This window comes from Protopterus annectens, chromosome 12.part0 (assembly GCF_019279795.1).
Source record: "Protopterus annectens isolate FY-2018-M chromosome 12.part0, PAN1.0, whole genome shotgun sequence".
NCBI lineage: Eukaryota > Metazoa > Chordata > Ceratodontiformes > Protopteridae > Protopterus > Protopterus annectens.
The window spans coordinates 1434488627-1434509164 of NC_056746.1; the positions used below are offsets into that span (position 1 = coordinate 1434488627).

General features: G+C 38.2%; 1 protein-coding gene across 3 annotated transcripts in view; it reads right to left on the minus strand.

Annotated features, from left to right (window-relative positions):
• LOC122817246 (E3 ubiquitin/ISG15 ligase TRIM25-like) overlaps positions 1-20538 on the minus strand; it is a 1463860-nt gene that overhangs the window by 572294 nt on the left and 871028 nt on the right. For all 3 annotated transcript variants that reach the window (XM_044090466.1, XM_044090465.1, XM_044090464.1), the window contains exon 8: positions 9518-9589. In XM_044090466.1, coding sequence (XP_043946401.1) covers positions 9518-9589 — 72 coding nt within the window. The remainder of the gene's footprint in view (positions 1-9517; positions 9590-20538) is intronic.

Here is a 20538-nt window from a genome sequence, read left to right on the forward strand (position 1 = left end):
CTTCCTGGGCAGAAGACATAGCTTGGGTGGTGCACTGAGCCATGTGAGAAAAGAGAAAGATGATTCTGAGGAGGCTGAGGAATGTCTGAGAAGGGAGGAAGGGACTTCTAGATCAGGAAATATCTCTGTCAGATAACAGAGAAAACCCAAGAGTCGAAAGTGATTAAAAACCAATTTGGAAGAGACAGAGAAAGCTGGAGGGCCAATGGAACCTGGCCAAGGGAAGGAGGATGCAAACTGACAGAATCTGGCTTGTCCTGGAAAGCAGGTTTCTGGGCGGCTGAAGTCTGAGTAGACTTAGCAGGAATCATAAACTTAGAACACTCCTTGGCAGGAGGGAGAAATTGCCTATGGACAAATGTGGACTTGGAGGGATAGTTCCTCTGAAATCTTGGACTAGGAGAAACAAAAACCTGTTTAAACTTCTGCCTTGTCTTGAACAGAATTAAAAAGCTAAGTAGCAGCACTCTGAAAAAGACTTTTATTATCAAAAGGAGCATCCAAAAGTTTGGCTTTAATGTCCTCAGGCAGTGTCTGACAATGAAGCCAGGAACAATCCCTCAAAACAGAACCAAAGGCAGGAGCCCTGGAAGAGAGATCAGCTGTATCATATTTTTTTTTAATTTTATTTATTTTACACTTGATTACAAGAAAAGTGTGACTGGACAAAAATCCCTTTTCAACAGAGGTCTGGGGAAAAATACGCCGCTTTTAACAAGTAACAATGATTATAATTACAAATACAAGATTTACATATATCTGACTAGACATCTGTCATACAGAAATACAGATATTAACACTGCATATAACACTGGATAAAAATACATTCATGTAAATAAACTTATTAATGGCACTGTTGCATAGTCTAGTACAGTAACTGAGAGAATTAATTATAAATAAAGTGAGGAAATCTATCAGGAAATGAGTGACTTATAAAATGTAAACCAAGTATTATTAATAGCAATTGATGGTTGAGCAATTTGCATAGATATACTACACTGACTGTTAGTCTGTAGTTAGGAGATACAGTACAGAACAGATATTGTAGCATAATTGCAACTTAAGGAGAATAACTTTACTATAGTCCTTTTTATACACAATTCAGAATGCAATAAGAAATGAGCAGAAGTATGTTGAAAGGTTAGATGTGATCTGATTTATGTGAAAAACTAGTATTACCTAGAGAAAGAGTGTTCAGAGTAAATAGAACATTGCACTGTAATTCTTTGCCTATCCACGACTGGCACAGGTGCATAGCCATGTACTGGTTAAGTGAGATTTAAGAGTTAATTTAAAGCAAGATAAGTTGGTAGTAGAAGTGATTTCTGATGGTAAGTTATTCCAGATTTTTAGCTGTGTAGTTCAAGAAAGGGGAGTTGCCTGACTTATTGTTAGCTTTGGTAACATTAAGTTTTGAAGTGCAGGTGTTTTTTCAAGTTGGTGCAGGATCTTATGTGCCAAGCACAGTTGGTGATAAGTTAATAGTTGAGGGGGTTCTGGCCAATTCAATTGTTTGAGGGCAGTGCAATGATGTGTCCTAGAGCTGGTGTCAGTGGGAAATTTTGCAATTTTGTTATAGCAGGATTCTAATTGTCTAAATCTGATTTTCTAAGGTTTGTGAGATATGGCGATGCACAGAGAAGAGTTGAGATGTGTTCTAGCTATACTGGCTTTTGTGTTATTAGTGAAATATTTTTTATTTCTATAATGTGTACCAGTTTTTTGTGGACTTTCTTAATGGTTTGGAAAATATGATTATCAAATTTCAAATTATTATTGATTTCTACACCTAAAAGTTGTGTGTGTTGTATGTGAGAGATGATGGAGTTATTTACTGATGAAATGTTGAAGGGGGGGGTAGAAAATGATAAGTTTGGTTCTGTTGGGGTTCAAAATAAGTTGAGAATTAGTTAGCCAAGCTTCTACTGCAGTGAAGATTGTTGAGTTATTGACTGTAGATGGTGTAGAAGAGAAGCTGTACATATCAGTGTAGAATCATCAGTGTACTGTACAAGAGATGCAGGAAGGGTTGAGGTACAGAGATTGTTAGTAAAGACAGTAAACAGGATGGGGCCAGGGACAGAACCTTGGGGAACTCCTAAGGTGATGGATGGTAGACAAGAAAGGGTTTGTTGCCACTGAACTGCTTGCTGATGATCTGTTAGATAGTTTTTGAACCAAGACAGAGTAGACTGTCTAGAGCTCACTAAGAACATTTAAGAGCTTGCTATGACAGAACACATCAAAAGCCTTAGAAAGGTCAAGAAAAACAGCAGAGGCAAATTTATCATTATTTCTGTGATGGTGGAATGCATCAGTGAAGGTCATAAAGGCAGAGGTGGTGCTGTGGAAGGGTCGCAACCCATGTTAGGTATTGGATAGCAATTTGTTAGTAAGTAGGAAGTCCATAATTTGTGTGTGTATGCATCTTTCTAGTATTTCTCATATGGCTGATAGTACAGCAATTGGCCAATAACTGGATAGTTCTGTTGACTTGCCACCTTTTTGTAAAGAATAACACATGAAATTTTCTAAATTAATGGAACCAGTTGTTCAGTGATGGAATAGTTAATGAGGATGGATACAGGGATGGAGATGGCATCAACTGCAATTCTGAGATAATCTGCAGGAAGTTTATCCACAGCTAGGGGAGTGGGTTTCAGTTTTTTTTACTGTGATGGCAGATACTGGTTGCAAGTGAAGGAGTTCCTATTTTAGTCAGAAGTAGGACTAATGGGAGTGGTAGTAGAGGTGTACTTTTTGGTAAGAGGTAAAATTATTTTGGTAAAATATTTGTTGAAATGAGTGGCTATACTACGTTGTTAGTGGAAGATGGAGTGGGTGTGCTAGCATTGCCTGGTAGGAGGATGTTACTAATTGCTCTTCAGAATTTTTGTGGGCTATGTTGTTTGTTTTGGATAGTAAAGTAATAATTTCTTTTGCCCTGTTTGATTAGACTTTTTGCCTTGTTTCTGAGCTCATGAAATGACTGTTTGCCAGTTTGAGATTTAGTGATGTATCATTTATTCTAAGCTTTAGATCTATGTTTAGGAGTACTCTAGTTTTTTTGTTAGCCATGGAGCAAATTTGGATTTTATTCGAATAGTCTGGGGGGGCTAGTTTGTTTAGTATATTCAGGAAGGTGGAATTAAAGTATTTCATTGCATCTTCTAGGGGGAGATGTTTAAGTGTAACTCAAGTGCAAAAATTTAGAGCGACTATGAATTCTTGGGGGTTAAAGTTAGTTTTGTTTTGGATAGGCAGAAGGGTTTATTCTGTGTTTAATTAAGTAGATGGGAAAATGATCACTAAGGGAATCTGGGAGACAGCAAGAATGATCAGGTCTATTTGTTAATATCAAGTCTAAGGTGGACTGTCTATTAGATGATTTAGCTATCCTGGCAGGAAATTGAATAGTTTGGGTGAAGCCATGGAGGTGTGGTTGGTGCGATTATCAGAATTACAGGTGATCCAGTCAATGTTGAAGTCACCCATGATTATTGTCTCCTGGGGCAGTTCTATGGAGGACCAAGCCAAAATATTTTCTAGTCTGGAGATGTTCTGACCTGGAGAGATATAGGATCCTAAAATATCTATATGCTTTTTAACATTGTTTGTTGTGCAAAAATGATTTCTACATTATCAAAATTTGGGGCATTACATTCTATGGCTTCAAGAATGAGGTTATTTTTAAATAGAATAGCTATTCCTCCACCCGTTTTGGCCATTCGGTCTTGTCTTAGTATATATCTGGGTGTCGAACTTCATTGTTAGATATATCAGGTTTTAGCAGAGTTTCTGGGATTAAAGCAATATCTGGAGAACATAAGGAAAGAACTGCATGTAGTTCATGAACTTTGTAATACTTCTGATGTTAATGTTTAATATTAAGAGGTCTGATTACTTCATAAGGAAATTTGGTATGTGGTAGGTTTGGTTGCAGGGTTGGAAGGGTATTCTGTCTAGACTACTGCTGGGGCCATGGTTAGGGTGAATATCACCACTGAGAATAAGTTTAGATACTATGTGTAATATGGTTCTAACCACTTTGACTGTATATCTGTCATATTTTATAGACATGGGGGTGTTTTGGTATGGGATTATAGTGTACATGAGTTGGCAAAATGTTAAAGATGTGGTGGGATATAATAATTCTTTCATGCCAAATGTTATGTGGGTCACATAAAGTGTAGATAAAGTGACAAACATGGCCAAGGCTCCAAATAAAATCATAAACTCCTTTATCAGCAGCACAATGATAACGGTAAGCACATTCACACTACTCAGAGTGCTTCTTCAGACCAGAAAACAAACCCTTTAAATAGAACAGAATAAAAATTATATGACCAATCACCATCAATGGCTGGTTAAAGTTGTAAATTGAGACAGAACTTATTTAAATAAAGCGCTAGATTTCAGGACAGGACTTAAAAGAAACCCTGCCATTTATCCCTGGTGTCTTATCAGCCTGCCACATACTTATCCAGTGCAACTATCGAGTCTCAGTAAAATTCTTATAATCTCCCCAATCTGTCACCTCTATATATTTTCTCTATTGCCATAAAATTAAATACATGTGAAGCGTCATGACCTAAGGTATGTTTTGCTAATGCATTCTTAATATCACTTGAGTGAGTACAATAAACATGTTCTCTGATTCGTTCCTTCAGGGAGCGGTTCGTCTTTCCAACATAGAATCCTTGACAAACCTGACATGTCGCTAAATACACCACATCTATGGTATTACAATCAGCCTGTACTTTAAACCTGTAAGTATTCCCCATCCATGAATTAACAAACATATCTGACCTATTAAACTGCATGCTAAACAGTGGTTCATACCTAACACATCAGTAGTTACTAAAACTGTGTATTGAGTATCTATATAACAAAGCTGCCCCTTCAGAGATTTCTTACTGTTAAAAACAAAACATCAAATAAAGTGGGATGGGAGTGGTTTGAATTGTTTAGAAAGGTTTGGTAAGAAGTTAAATGTGTGGTTAGTGATAAAGGCAATAAGGCAAAGCCATATAACACTATCATTCTGAGGTAGTGATTCATTAGTAGGGTAGGTTGGTGAAGCAGGAAAAACTGATATTAAAATTAGTATTTAGTCAGCTACCCTTAGACTACTGAATTCGAACTTGAATACAATTGATTTGATAACCTACTTTATCACAGGTGGGGTATGATTAGTAAACTGAGTAGAACAAGGAGAGGGATGACCCCTGATGTAGTGTGGGAATGTTTCAAAAACAATCAGCAGCTTTAGTAAAGATATGTTTGGTTTTCAAATTTGGAAGTCTATAATAATTTCTTTGCACTGCACAAAAGACTGATCTCTTTTAAACCTAGACACAAGTCAGGCAAATTAATCAGAGAGCTCTTACTATTGTTGTTTTTTACACTTAACTAGTCCTCTGTGAGTTAGTAGGACAGAATCACACCCTGGATATATCTGGTTATGGTTTAGATACCTGAACTGAAATATAGCTAAAAAGCATTAATTTTATGGTATTTACTATGTTTTTAAAAGTCTTTTCCCATTTAGAACTGAGAGAAAGGGGAGGGGGCTAGCAGATGATATTCAGTGTCTTTTTTAAAGTCTTTTCCCTTTTAGAACTGAGAGAAAGGGGAGGGGTCTAGCAACAGTCGACCCTGGTAATATGCACCCTTACAATAAAGTTTTCAATTAGAGCACCTATATTAGTTTTAAGCAAAAGTTTTTCTTGATTTTCTGTTCATGTGTACCCTTGTTTCAGGTATGACATAGTTAGAAGGGAAAGTGTCCGCACTCACAGAGGTGGTGGGGGGAGGGCAGTAAGACCAAATACTCTACAAAATTAGTATTAAACAAAACTTTTCCTTGATTTTCTGCTCACATGCACCCTTGGCATCATAGCTGCACTTGATTAATTTGCGGGCGACTTGAGAAGTAGACTAGTAGGGAAAGAGCCAAAGCCCCCTCCCCTCCAAGTCAGAAAGGTCAGAAACCACCATAGAAACCTGAGAAAGGACAGCAAGAATATACCTGGTCATATGAGTTTAGTAGTTAATGGCGCTTAAGGATAAAGTGGCAGCAGTGTAAACATTTTCCCCCAGCCTTTCTACAGCACTACTATCCTTATCACATGGCAACAACTTGGTAAAGGACAATAACTTAGAAGGCTTGTCAGAAGAGAATGACACTACAGAAAGGATAGTAGGGGGCATTTGTAAAGACATTTGCACTCCTCAGGGACTTTACAGAATCTGTCTAGCCTCTTGTGTACAAGGAGCTGAGAGTCAAAGGCTACAGATGCTGCCAAGAAAATTTTCAGAAGGGCAGCTAAAACAAGAGGAACAGCAGATGGCTTAGGAGACTGAATCTAAAGGAGTCACAGTATCTTTTCTGAATCTCATAAACTTGACAGCAATCCCACTTAAAATAAATCACTGAAAGACCAGAGAGGAGCAGGCACAAAGACCCTTTGAGGAGGCTCAAAGGCCATCAAAGCATTAAAAAAGCCTGAGTGAAATCCTGCCATTCACGTTGGGGATTCTTAACAATACTGCAAATGTACTTTATTTTCTGTTTCTTTTACTGATGGACATCTGCATGAAACACCCTCAAATGGTCAAACCCCTGGTGAGACTCAACAATGGTTAAAGGAATATCCTCCCTAACTAAGATTTGAGGAATCCCATTTGGTCTTTCAGAGATAAGCACAGATCCCCCATGGCACCTTAAGCCAACAACTTAAGACATTGATTCTCCAGTTATACGAACAGAGGGAAAGATAGAGCACTGCGTATGACCATGGGAAGCACTCAAACAAAAGAAACACTGGTAGTGATGTTCTTTATGGGGAATCTGTCTCCCATACTGACATTTTTCCTTTCTGGATGACGTGAACACAACAGCCACCAAACAACAAAAGACAGAGAAAAAACCCCAGTCGGGCACTTATCTGAAAATACAGCCTAATAACCTGAGCAGCAGAAGGACATTCAGACCAACATTCAACATTGGCATTCATACTGGCAGCAAAGAAGTTCTGAGTGTGTGTGTATGTATATCACCTTTATGCCTTATACATTGCTTGGGGAGCAAACTTGTGATGTACAATGCCTATAAGCATTAAATGCTTTGGTATACTGGTCGGATGAAGGGCTACCCTTAGCAGGAGATCCCTTAGGTAAAGAATATTGCAGCTGTGATATGGAAGAACATCTTTCATATTTGTTCTTATTAGAATTAACTTGCTCATTAGAAATCATAAAAATTTATGAATTTAAAACTAGATGTAATGACTAGATAAAAAATAAAATACCCAAAAAATAATTCTGAGACTCCACAACAGATTTTCCAGCAAAAAAAGACTAATATATGTCAGCTCTGCAGTTAACCATGAAACAGCTCCAATTAACTGCACCCTTACAGACTATTAGGAAGAGTAGTTCAGAACCTGCTGACAAGGAGACCTGGTGGTGGAATGAAGAAGTACAGGAGTGTATACAGAGAAAGAGGTTGGCGAAGAAGAAGTGGGATTGTCAGAGAGATGAAGAAAGTAGACAAGAGTATAAGGAGATGAGGTGCATGGCAAACAGAGAGGTGGAGAAGGCTAAGGATAAGGCATATGAAGAGTTGTATGAAAGGTTGGACACTAAGGATGGAGAAAAGGACCTGTACTGATTGGCTAGACAGAGGGACCAAGCTAGGAAAGATGTGCAGAAGGTAAAGGTGATAAAGGATAATGAGGGGAAACATACTCACAAGCAAGGAGAGTGTGTTGAGCAGATGGAAATAGTACTTTGAGGGGCTGATGAATGAAAAGAATGAGAGGGAGAGAAGGTTGGATGATGTGCGGATAGTGAATCATGAAGGGCAATGGATTAGCAAGGAGGAAGTAAGGATAGCTATGAAGAGGATGAAGAATGGAAAGGTTGTTGGTCCAGATGACATACCTATGGAAGCATGGAGGTGTTTAGGTGAAATGGCAGTTGAGTTTTTAACTAGATTGTTTAATGAAATCTTGGAAAGTGAGAGGATGCCTGAGGAATGGAGAAAAAGTGTTTTGGTACCGATTTTTAAGAATAAGGGTGATGTGTAGAGCCGTAATAACTACAGAGGGATTAAACTGATCAGTCACAGCATGAAGTCATGGGAAAGAGTAGTAGAAGCTAGGTTAAGAAGGGAGGTGATGATTAGTGATCAGCAGTATGGTTTCATGCCAGGAAAGAGCATTACAGATGTGATGTTTGCTCTGAGAGTGTTGATGGAGAAGTACGGAGAAGGTCAGAAGGAGTTGCATTGTGTCTTTGTGGACTTACAGAAAGCATATGACAGAGTGCCTAGAGAGGAGTTGTGGTATTGTATGAGGAAGTCGGGAGTGTCAGAGAAGTATGTAAGAGTGGTACAGGATATGTACAAGGGTAGTGTGACAGCGGTGAGGTCTGCGGTGGGAGTGACGGATGCATTTAAGATGGAGGTGGGATTACATCAAGGATCAGCTCTGAGCCCTTTCTTATTTGCAATGGTGATGGACAGGTTGGCAGACAAGATCAGACAGGAATCCCCGTGGACTATGATGTTTGCAGATGACATTGTGATCTGTAGTGAGAGTAGGGAACAGGTGCAGGAGACCCTGGAGAGGTGGAGATATGCTCTAGAGAGAAGAGGAATGAAGGTCAGCAGGACTAAGGCAGAATATGTGTGTGTGAATGAGAGGGAGGACAGAGGAATGGTGAGGATGCAGGGAGTAGAGGTGGTGAAGGTGGATGCGTTTAAATACTTGGGATCAACAGTTCAGAGTAATGGTGTGTGTGGAAGAGAGGTGAAGAAGAGAGTACAGGCAGGATGGAGTGGGTGGAGAAGAGTGTCAGGAGTGATTTGTGACAGACGAGTACTAGTAAGAGTGACAGGGAAGGTCTTCAAGAGGGTAGTGAGACCAGCTATGTTATATGGGTTGGAGACAGTGGCACTGACAAAGAGGCAGGAGTCAGAGCTTGATGTGCAGAGATGAAGATGTTAAGATTTGCACTGGGTGTGACGAGGATGGACAGGATTAGAAATAAGTATATTAGAGGGTCAGCCCAGGTTGGAAGGTTTGGAGACAAAGCCAGAGAGGCAAGATTACGTTGGTTTGGACATGTGCTGAGGAAGGATGCAGAGTATATTGGGAAAAAGATGCTAAGGATGAAGCTGACAGGTAACAGGAAAAGAGGAAGGCCTAAGATATGGTTTATGGATGTGGTGAGAGAGGACATGCAGGTGGTTGGTGTGACAGAGCAAGATGCAGAGGACAGGACAAAATGGAAACAGTTGATCCGCTGTGGCGACCCCTAACGGGAGCAGCCGAAAGAAGTTCAGAACCTGCTAACAATTTTACAGTTTAAATTTACAATAGTTTAAATATAAAGGAATGCAACAACATCTAAGGAAACAGTGAACTGTTAATGTGTCACCACAAGTTTGTTTTCCACAGTCTGATCACACATTCACAATACAGAGAAATTAATAATACAAAGCACTCACGTGGTCGATCTGATGGTCCATAGGAAGGCTGTGGCTGTGGTGGTGCTGGCATATTTCCCATATCAGGCACATCTGTGGAAATTAAACTGATTAGTGCAGCTCAAGACAAAATGGGATACATTCCCGAAAGACATGAAATGCATAATGACAAAGTGACATATTACTAAAAGATATACACAAATACAAACCCTATACACTCATATGCAGTGTTAAGAATGTTCAGATGACACTGCTATTATCAATACTACAAGCATGAAACATAAAAATAAACTTCACAATGAAAATGCCTACACCTGATTAACTTCTAATATGTACAGTGTATACATACATACATACATACATACACCTTACCAGCTACTTAGAAAGAAGATTAATCGAAAACAGATTGTTTTAAAAGATGTAGAAATTTCCTAAATATGGAGAGCTGCTGGACAAGATATGCTGATCATGTAGATATGTGTGTATGCATAAATATATATATATATATATATATATATATATATATATACACACACACACACACACACACACACACACACGTATGTGTTTATCTGACAAAGAAACAATTCATCAAAGAACAAGAAATGCAGCATAAACTTCACTGTGACAAGAAGCATTTGTACCAGGAAATATGGTTTAGCAAATAAATCATTTATACAGCAGGAGGCTTAAAATGAAGACAGATCTTAGTTGCATTCCTAAGGACAGCAGTAAACAGGACACATATCACAACAAGACAGGGACAGTCCCTAGCACAGTGTATATTCTATAAGACACCCCAAATCTACCCAAAATGCTACACAGCCAAACAAGGCAAACAGGAGTCCCTGAGGTTATGAAATGCAAATGTACACAGAATAAACCCATTAATACAATTCAAAAATGAAGATGTCAATTTAGCTTGAAATCATTAACTCTTTAAGGAAATAGATGGGGTACAAAATCTTGGTCACATGTATATATGAGTGTACAAAAGCATTATACAAGCACAGCTGCACTGAAAAGCTAATGTCTCCATCAGCAGCAGCAACAGACAGTAGCACTTCCTTTGTTCTATCCCTGTACGTGAGCTCTGGCTTACAATCACTATCCCAAAGATTTGATTTATACCTTACCTAAACAATATGACTCTTCTGATTGATTCTTATAGTTACCATGCGATAATCAGGCCAACAGACATGCTAATTAGACTACAAACTAACACAGCACTCCATCAAACACATACTGGGATTATCACATAAGTGGGAGATCCAAGATTTAATTTCACCTGCAACCCTTACTCAATGGCAGTTTAGTGCTAGAGAGAGAATGAAGTTACATTTGTGCTGGGGACCTCATACATTCTTTGTGCATGCCCATAGGATTACCCTGGCATCGTGCCACCCAACCTTAGTTCCCAGTGCCTCTGTCGAGTAGAGTCACTGGAGTTATCCCCGGGATGTATTTTCTATTTCCCATCCACTCATCAAGATTTCTCTTAAAGAGGGCCAGTGAGGTGATGTGTTTGACATGTATGGGAAGTCTCTGGGTTATGAACCTGCCCCTCCAGCTTGTTCTGTTGACTGTGGTAATGAGGTTAAGGTCTCTGGAGTGTGTGGCGCGGAGGGATTGGGATTTCTTTAGATGTAGCCTTTCTAACAGAGCTGGGTCAGACATGGATTTGTAAGTCAAGCAGAGATCGCCTCTAAGTAGGCGATATGAGATGGAGAATAGTTGGAGTTTTTTGAGCCTGTCCATATAGGACAAGTGTTTACGGCCTAGGATCCTCTTTGTGAGGTACTTTTGCGGCCTCTCCAGTTGTTGCAGGTGAAAAGTGAGGTACATGCCAAATGAGGCAATGTACTCGATGATTGGCCTAATGAGGGAAGAGTAGAGGGAGACAATGACCTCTTTCTTCCTGGATGCAAAACTCTTAGTAATGAGATGTGCCACAAAGAAGGACTTTCTGACGACAGTGGCAATGTGGTGGTCAAAAGAGAGGTTTGCTCTCAACCTGTGTTCCCAGATCTCTTATAACTCCTTCTGTGTTTAGTGGACTACCATCGATGTGGTAATTCATGGGAACGAGGTTTTCCCAAAGGGGATGATGACACATTTTTTTGGCATTGGGCTTAAGGCCATGGTTCTGACACCAGTCATTGGTCTCAGTGAGGCCTTTCTGTAGGATGTCAACATCACTTGGGGAGTTAATAATAGCTCTCAACTTGCAATCATCTGCATATACATACAAAACATTCAGTGTAACAGCAGTGTACAATACAGCAGATATCAAAAATGATATCATATGCATGATCCAACATCATAAATGTGATACAATTTCAGATACTAGTCAAAAATAAGATATCTCAAAATTATTTGAGGAAGTTAAGATGTAAAAACACTTGATTTTTTTAATAATATAGGACAGAAAGGAGGACTCGGTGTGGTGGAGAGGAGGTTACAGGGAGAAAGAAAGACCAGTGTAAGGAGGAAAAGAAATTAACAAATACATAAAAAGTATGATATTTAATTATTCTATTATGGTGACTACCAGGAATTAACAAATATTAAAAAGTACGGTATTTAATTATTTTATTATGGTGACTACCCAGGATTTAACAAATATTAAAAAGTACGGTATTTAATTATTCTATTACGGTGACTACCCAGGAATTAACAAATATTAAAAAGTACGGTATTTAATTATTCTATTACGGTGACCATCCAGGAGAACAGCTGTAAGCACTAGCAGAACCATTTGTTTGTAAGATGAGACTTTAGTTATAATTTGAAAGAAGTTAGGGAACTATTTTGCTGGGCACATGGTTAGGAAAGAGTGTCACTAGGACTGTTGATAGATTTGGTGGTTAAGTAGGAGTTTGCTTCTGGAAAGCAATGATTTAATGAGAGTGTACCAGTAAATGAGACTGGACAGAAACGGTTAATAACGTGGTTTGCAGATGAGACTATGAATTATGAGGAGTTGCGATTAAATTAACTGATGTAGTAGTTCTAACTACTTTAGCTCTGAGGTATATACAATGATGTTACCTATATGGGCAGTTTGTTACAAATTTGGCTACTTTATTATAGCATTGTTTCAGTCTGGTGAATGGGGTAGACTGTACATTGGTAGAAACAGGTGCAGAGTAAAGAAGTGTAAACAGTAGAAGGGGGATATGATTTCTTGCAGTGCATCAGGTAGAGTTTAGCTTTGCAGAGACAGCCTAGCGTTGTACATGATGTCAAATGTCAGGTGCTCGTCAATGTTAATACCAAGTAATTTGGTCTGTGGGGCAAGTCCTAGTTTAGTATTTTATCTGTACAGAAAATACAGAAAGCATTTTTTTGAAAGTTAGATTGGTTGGAGGTGAAAAGAACAAGTTTAGATTTTTTCAGACTGAGGAATAGCTGAGATTTTATCAGACGGGTCTCTGTGGAAGAAAGAGAATCTTGGATTATTTTTTGTAGGGTTTACATTTTTTTGTCTGAGCAGATACTAGTGGAATGAAACATCAGCATACTGACCAATGGAAGCATCCTTGGTTATAGCACACAAGTCACTGATGAAAATGTTAGAGAGTAAGGGACAAAAGGTGGATACGTGAGGATCACAGGTAAGGGTAACAAGGAGGATAATTTGCTTTGCCACTTGGCCGCTTGTGAAGTCTCAATAATGTAGTTAAGGAAATAGTCCTTGAGAAGGATTTTCCAGTTATAGAAAGGACAGTTTTTGGAGGATGTGATGAGATACAGTGTTGAAGGCTTCTGAAAAGTCCAGGAAAAGGGAAGACATTTGGTTTCCTTCATTTCTACTGATATTGGCAGTATTAAGAAAGCTAAGGAGGGTAGTAGCTATGCTATGATAAGGGTGAAAGGCATGTTAAGAAAGGGGAAGAAGGGAACATTTTGTGATGTATTCAAGTAAGTGGGTGTGTACCCATTTCTGATAAAAGAGAAAGTACTGCATTACTTCAGTACTTACTGAGTTTGCTAGAGTTCCCTCCACTGTGGAAGAGTAGAGTGTTGCACTGTTTCCAGTGTAGAAGAACACATAATTCTTTAATACAGCAGCTTATTAAAATGCATAAAGGGCAGACAACTGCTTCAGCTGTAATTTTAGTGTATTTAGGAGGTAGGTTATCTGTTGCTACGGTGGTAGGCTATAACTTGAGAAAGCATTGCTTAGTGGTAGCTGTAGGGACAAGTTGAAAACAGAAGAGGTAAGGAAATGTATCCAGTTGTGTCTGAGTTTGCAGGTTTGAGAGGCCTAGGTTACTGAGTTGAGAGGAAACAGATTTAATGAAATGGGAGTTAAATATACTAGTTGTGTTTTCTGAGATACTGTGATTGCATACTATACAATGGGGTTGAGAGGAAGAGCTGGAATTTAGTAATAGGTTAACAGTGGACCAAAAAGCTTTAGGGTTATTAAAGGTTAAACATTTGAAGGTTGGTGTTTTACACACACACACACACACACGCACACACACACACACACACACACACACACACACACACACACACACACACACACACACACACACACACACACACACACCTGTATATATAGTTATTGTCCAATTTTATAATTTTATGTAATACTATTCCTGAGATGTCTGAAAGTTTGGAAATTTGACTGGGTTTTATTTTTGGACTACATTTGCCTAGCTCTATTACTCTGCATCATAGAAGTCATAGGAGGTTACTAAAGTAATGGGCCTGGGCCCTTACAAGCCTACCCAATAAACCTCGGTCAGACCCTGTCAATGAGGGACACAGGTGGTACCCTCTGGGACAAATCTGCAGTTTCCCATCCATTCATCAAGGTTGCACTTCAACAGGATCAGTGAGGTACTCTGACATGTATGGGAAGTCTACTCCAGAGATGGGGCAGCCTCTGGGAGACAAACCTGTCTCTCCAGCAGGTTTTGTTGATGTTGCATATTAGATTTAGGCCTTTCGAGCAGGTAATACGCGAGGAGTTAGACTTACAGATAAGGAGCATCTCTAGTAGGGCAGGGTCCGATATTGCCATGTAGGCGAAACACAGATCAACTGAGCAATCTGTATGGTACTGAGTAGAGTGATAGTGATTTGAGCCTGTCTGCATATGACAGGTTTTGGAGGCCATGGATTCTCTTTGTGAGGTATTTATGTGGCCTTTCCAGTTGGTGCAGTGTTTGGAGAGGTACATATCAAACAGGGTGTTATACTCAATTATAGGCCTAATGAGGGAGGAGTATAGAGAGGTAATAACCTCCTTTTTTCTGGATGCAATCCCTTTACTTATGAGATGAACCAAGTAAAGGGCTTTTCTGACCACTACAGCTACATGATGAGTTGTTAAGTGGGTCTGGAAAGTCACAAGGCAGGAATGGCTTTAACTTGTTTCATTCCTAAAGGGGTATGTTAATTTAAAATGTATAAGAAGTCAGATATAGCTTCATTTAGAGTGAAATGTTTGAGATTACTCCATTTTACTTTTTTAAGTAGGAGATTCAGCTGTTTTTATGGAAGTGTGACAGATTACAAACTGGTTTAGTATGTTGTGGTTTCCGTATGCTTACATGCTTTCTGATAATGAGCATAGACAGGTAGTTACACACGGACTCAGTCAGGGTTTCTGAGAAAGTAATTTTATTTGGAGAACAGGTAATGCTCCAGACAATGGCTTGCTGAGGATTTGTCACTATTTTTTTCATATTTGTAGGTTTGGAAATAAGTTGTGTTAGACCACATAAACTGAAAGGATTGGAAGGGCAGTTTGCTGAAATTAAGAACCAGTTGATGTTGAAATAACCAAGAATTATTTTTTCTTGTGGGATGTTAGATGAAACCCAGTGGAAAAAAAATTCAGTTGTATTAACACTGTTGCCTGGTAAAATGTAAATACCTATTACCTGTCTCTACAGGGGTTCCCCAAGGATCCATCCTTGGACCTCAACTCTTCTCTATTTTCACCAATAATCTAGCCTCTGCCACCAAACATGGCACACTCATGCAATACGCAGATGACTCAACCCTCATCTGCTCAGCCCAGTCCCTACCCAAACTGCAAAAAGTCACACAAGAAGCCTTTTCCTCTGTTGAAACTTGGTTATCCAATGCCCAATTAATACTCAACCCAAACAAAACTAAACTACTCATCTTCCAACCCACCAAACATACTCAAAACAACTTTCACTTTAACATCACAGCAAAAGATAACACCACTATACACCCAACAGAACACACCAAATTGCTAGGAGTGGAAATAGACAAACTAAAATTTGACATTCACATATCCATAACCATAAAAAAAGTCCACAAAAAACTAGGAGCATTATACAGAAATAAGCAACTTCTTACCAAAGCAGCCAATATTTCAGTAGCAAATTCCCAACTTATCTCCACGCTACTTTATGCCTCTCCAATATATACCAACCTAAGGCAATGCGATCTAAACAAGCTTGAGACCTGCTACAACAAAATCGCCAAATTTGCCATAGGGCATCCTACTGTAGTCACCACTGTCTCTCACTTGCTGAACTGGGCTGGCTTGAACTCCCTCACCTCCTTCAATGGTATCAACTCACACTTGTCCACAAACTAGTAAACCATCCACAAAAAGTCCCATCCCTCCAGAATCTACTCCAACCCTATCGCACCACCAGACCACAAAGATCCAGCAACAAAAATCACTTACAGGTCACTAAAGCCAATAACTCTGCTGGAGAAGCACTATTCTCTTGCGCCATAGCCAAATTATGGAACTCCCTCCCACCCACAATTACCACTGTACCATCATACATCCACTTTAAAACTTTATTAAAATCGCACCTAAAAACATGCTGGCTATGCCCTTGCAACTCCCCCCTCTAAAATCACTCACCCCATCCACCCACTATCCTTTTTTCCACCCCACTAACTACCTTGATTATAGCAAGCTCGGATGCTCATAAGCCTAACTACTTATTATACAGCAGGAACTTCTTATTGTAACAATTGTTAATGTCTGTTATGTACTTTGCAGATGATAAAGATTCTAGTTGTCTACTGATGTACTATGTTCTTCATCTGTAACTATGTTTGTAATTGTTAATTACTATGTTGATTAAATTGTTAACTGCTATGTAAATCCAATGTAACTACTGTCTGTATATTTCACCTGTGGAGCTTTTCTCCCCGGGCCTCCGCTGAAAATGGACCTACGTCCAGGCAGACACTCCCGGTCAACAAATGTAAATAATAAAATAAATAAATTACACATATGGCTTTATTGCGGTGTAATTTGAGGGATGAGATGACAAGTTCTGTGCTACTGATCTGGAGAGGTTTATAGTGAGAGAGATATAACTGGAGGAAATTTTCAAAAACTACAGCAAATCCTCCTGCTTGGTTATGAGTCCTGTCAGCTCTTATAATACTGTAGCCTGGGGGTAGGACTGCATCATCTTTTAAATCCAACAAAAAGTGCCAAAAGGTCCAAAATATGACTAATAAACTGAAAACTGGATCCCTGAAGGTGCACAATGAAGCTCACAGACAGGCGGGTTAACGTACTAATCCATCAACAAGAAACCATTAACGCTCAAAACAATTACGTTGGTCAAACAAGAAAATTGATTGGCCAATTATCACAGTTAATAGACTTACTAACGCCTCTTAGCCTATCCTTGGTCGATTCGGTGGCTAAGGTACATGATGGGAGGAAACAGGAAGAGGAGAATAGTAGAGTAGTAAGACGCCGAGAAAACAGCGTACGTGATGGACAAAATGTTACCTATGGAATTACAAATAGTAGAAATAATGTTCACAATGATTTAGACTTTCAGCAAACACCGGCAGCCCTTAGACAGTCAGAAGGAAATGGGCAAGCAAACACGAGTACAAACTCTACCATCCGACTGGGACAGGAATCTCGTACTTTATGAGACAACAGTGACTGCAACAATTTCAACCTTAAGAAATGGATTCAGGTTAGTTTTTCCACTAATTTTAAAGAGAAAAATACTAAGCCTAAGCCAACAACGGACTCATATAAAAATCAGCTAGACAAGTTTGAAAAATTATTATATAAATACAAAAGTTTGGATGTAGAAAACAGTTATCTTAAGGAATGTATCTCTGAAAACATTGTCCCTAAAGGGTTACGGATATGCAAATATCCTAACAATGTAGTTGCAGGGAGTGTTTTTCACAAAGAACGAATTATAATTTTTAACAGATGTGGGCTTGAAGTGTTAAAAAGTATGGTTGATGAAAACGAAAGAGTAAAGTGTGATTTAATGGAAAAAATAGATGTTTTAAATGACTGTATTAAAAATTACCTTATGTTTGGAATACCAGAGGAAAAGAGAAAATATTTTAAAATCAAAAAATCAAAAGATGAACAATGTCATGAATTAATTACAGGAAGGTTAAAAAACTTGAAAGGGATTTAATGGAGTATAAGAATAATTCCAGTTACCCTAAGCCCAAGACTAGGTTTAGATTTTGGGAAAGGTAACACAAAGGTTCAAGGGACAAAGAGGTTTATAATGAACATTTAAGGGAAGGAGAGTATGATACTGATTTGGATGATTTCAATGAATACCCCCCATTGCGGAGATCAGACAGACTCGGCAACAAAAAATGAATTTCAACAGAATCAGCAATTTTCAAATTTTCAGGGAGGAGCAAGAAGGGGAGGGGGAGGTACTAGGAGATGTGAGTACCACCGTCCCCAATGGGGAAAAAGAAGACATTACTCAGGACACTACCAACCCTTTTAGGTTTATTAAAGGGGATTTTAGCATATACAATTTTACCTCTATAGAACTGTACAATGAACATTTTAGTTTATTATCCAGAGGTACAAAGTTTATACCCCCTTAAAAAAGGGGACCTCACAAGGACGTTATTAGATGTTAAAACTTTTCTAAGAAAAATCAACCTCCGAATTTTCTTTAGTCAGGAAACTTCTACTAGGTCAACTGACTTGGTAAGGAAGAGTACATTTAATCCCCCCCTACACCCACAGATAAAAATTCTGAGTGTATGGTTGAAAATGAAATCAGAAATAATTTTGACAAAGTAAGGTATAAAAGAAATTTAGATACAAGAGAAAATACTATTTTAAATGAATTAAGAAAAGATACAAACATAAGAGTTATGAAACCAGACAAAGGGGAAGAATAGTTTTAATGGATGCCCTTGTTCATGAAGGTAAGATGAATGAGATTTTAAGGGACTCCAATAGATACACTGGTACTTCTAGAAACAAAATTAATATAGCCTATCGAAGAATCAATATGGTTTTGGAGGATCTTTTGCTAGAAGGGTTAATAGATACCCAAATGTTTAGGTACTTAAAGGTGGAGAAACCAAGAATATCAACCATATTTGGGATACCCAAAATATATAAGGATGGGATCGATCGACCTTTAAGGCCTATTGTTTCAGCAGAAGGTTCCAAAACCTTACCTCTGGCTAAATATATAGATCTGAAGTTAAAAAAACTATGGTTAAAATGAAATAATATCCTCAAAGATTCATGGGATTTTCTTAGGTATGTTAAACAAGAATTGTATAAAGAGGATATGTGCTTCTTCACTATTGATATAATTGACATTTTTTCTAGTATTCCCCATAAGGAAGGTCTGGGGCTGTTGGAAGAAATAGTATTTGAGGACGGGAGTTTAATGCACAATGAATGCACAGTGATCCTACAATTAATAGATTTAGTCCTAAAGTACAACTTTCTTTACTTTAAGGGGGAATATTTTCACCAAATAAAGGGCATAGCCATGGGTGCAGCCTATGCACCAACATATGCAAATTTGGTCCTAGCAAAATGGAAGGTAAAGTTGGTGCAAAATTCAATATACAACCAAAAATGGTTGTTATATAAAAGATTTTTGGATGATATTTGCATTTTTTGGAATGCGCCCAATGAAGAAATTCCAGATTTCATTCACTTCTTAAATAATAGTACAAACTTCTTGAAATTCACATATAATGTAGAACAGGAAAAATTAAATTATTTGGATATAGAGATTTATAAGAAAGACGGTAAATTTAACTCTAGGATATATAGGAAGAGTACCTATCCAAATTCTTATCTATATTTTAACAGTGCCTATCCTGTTCATCAAAAAAGAAATTTGGTAAGGGGTCAATATATAAGGTCCTCTAGAATGACATTGAATATTGACGACTATATTGAGGAAATGAAAGTTCTGAATCAAATGTTTAAAAAAAGAGATTATCCAAATTCATTAACTGAGCAAGTAGAGAAAGACGTTTTGGAAGGAAGAACAGGGAAATTTCAACCCATTTTAGGGTGCAGTGAAGAAAGCATTGGACAGAATAAAGTAGTGGAGAACTTTAATAGGGCTTTAGTATTAGAATTTAACGCAAGTTCGACTTTGGCTAAGGATATCATAGACAAGAAATGGAATAGATTTATTACTATTACAGATCTAGATAAAATAGCAAAAGGAAAATTGAAAATAGTATACAAAAATTCCCATAGTTTAAATAATTTATTAGAAAAGAATCATAGGGCTGGTTCTGAAAGTAATACAAAAAGAAAATACAAAAAGAAAAAAATTGAACTTTTAAATGTGGGCATTGCTCACAGTGTCCCTATATTGCTAACAAATAGACAATATTTCTAGAAAGTAGGAATACTGTAATAGAAGGGAAATAATATAATAACTGTGATGACATGGGCATAGTGTACTTGGCAAAATGGGAGTTTTGCCAAGCATTCTATGTAGGAAAGACTGAGCGTAAATTAAAAAGAAGAATTTATGAACACATTTATGAAATACAAAACAAAAAATAAACCAATACCCTATATAAACACAAGCAGGATTGTAGTAATGCACAGTTTCTATTTTTTGTGCTAGAAAAGGTGAAAAGTGATGAAAGGGGTGGTTTATGGGAGGAAAGAATCGAATATAGGGAGCTTTGGTGGCAAGTAACCTTGCAGGCTAACAAATGGCCATGGGTGAACGACTGCATTTCTATTGCCCCCCTTCTCAAACTCAGAGCTGCAAAACTATAGGGACTAA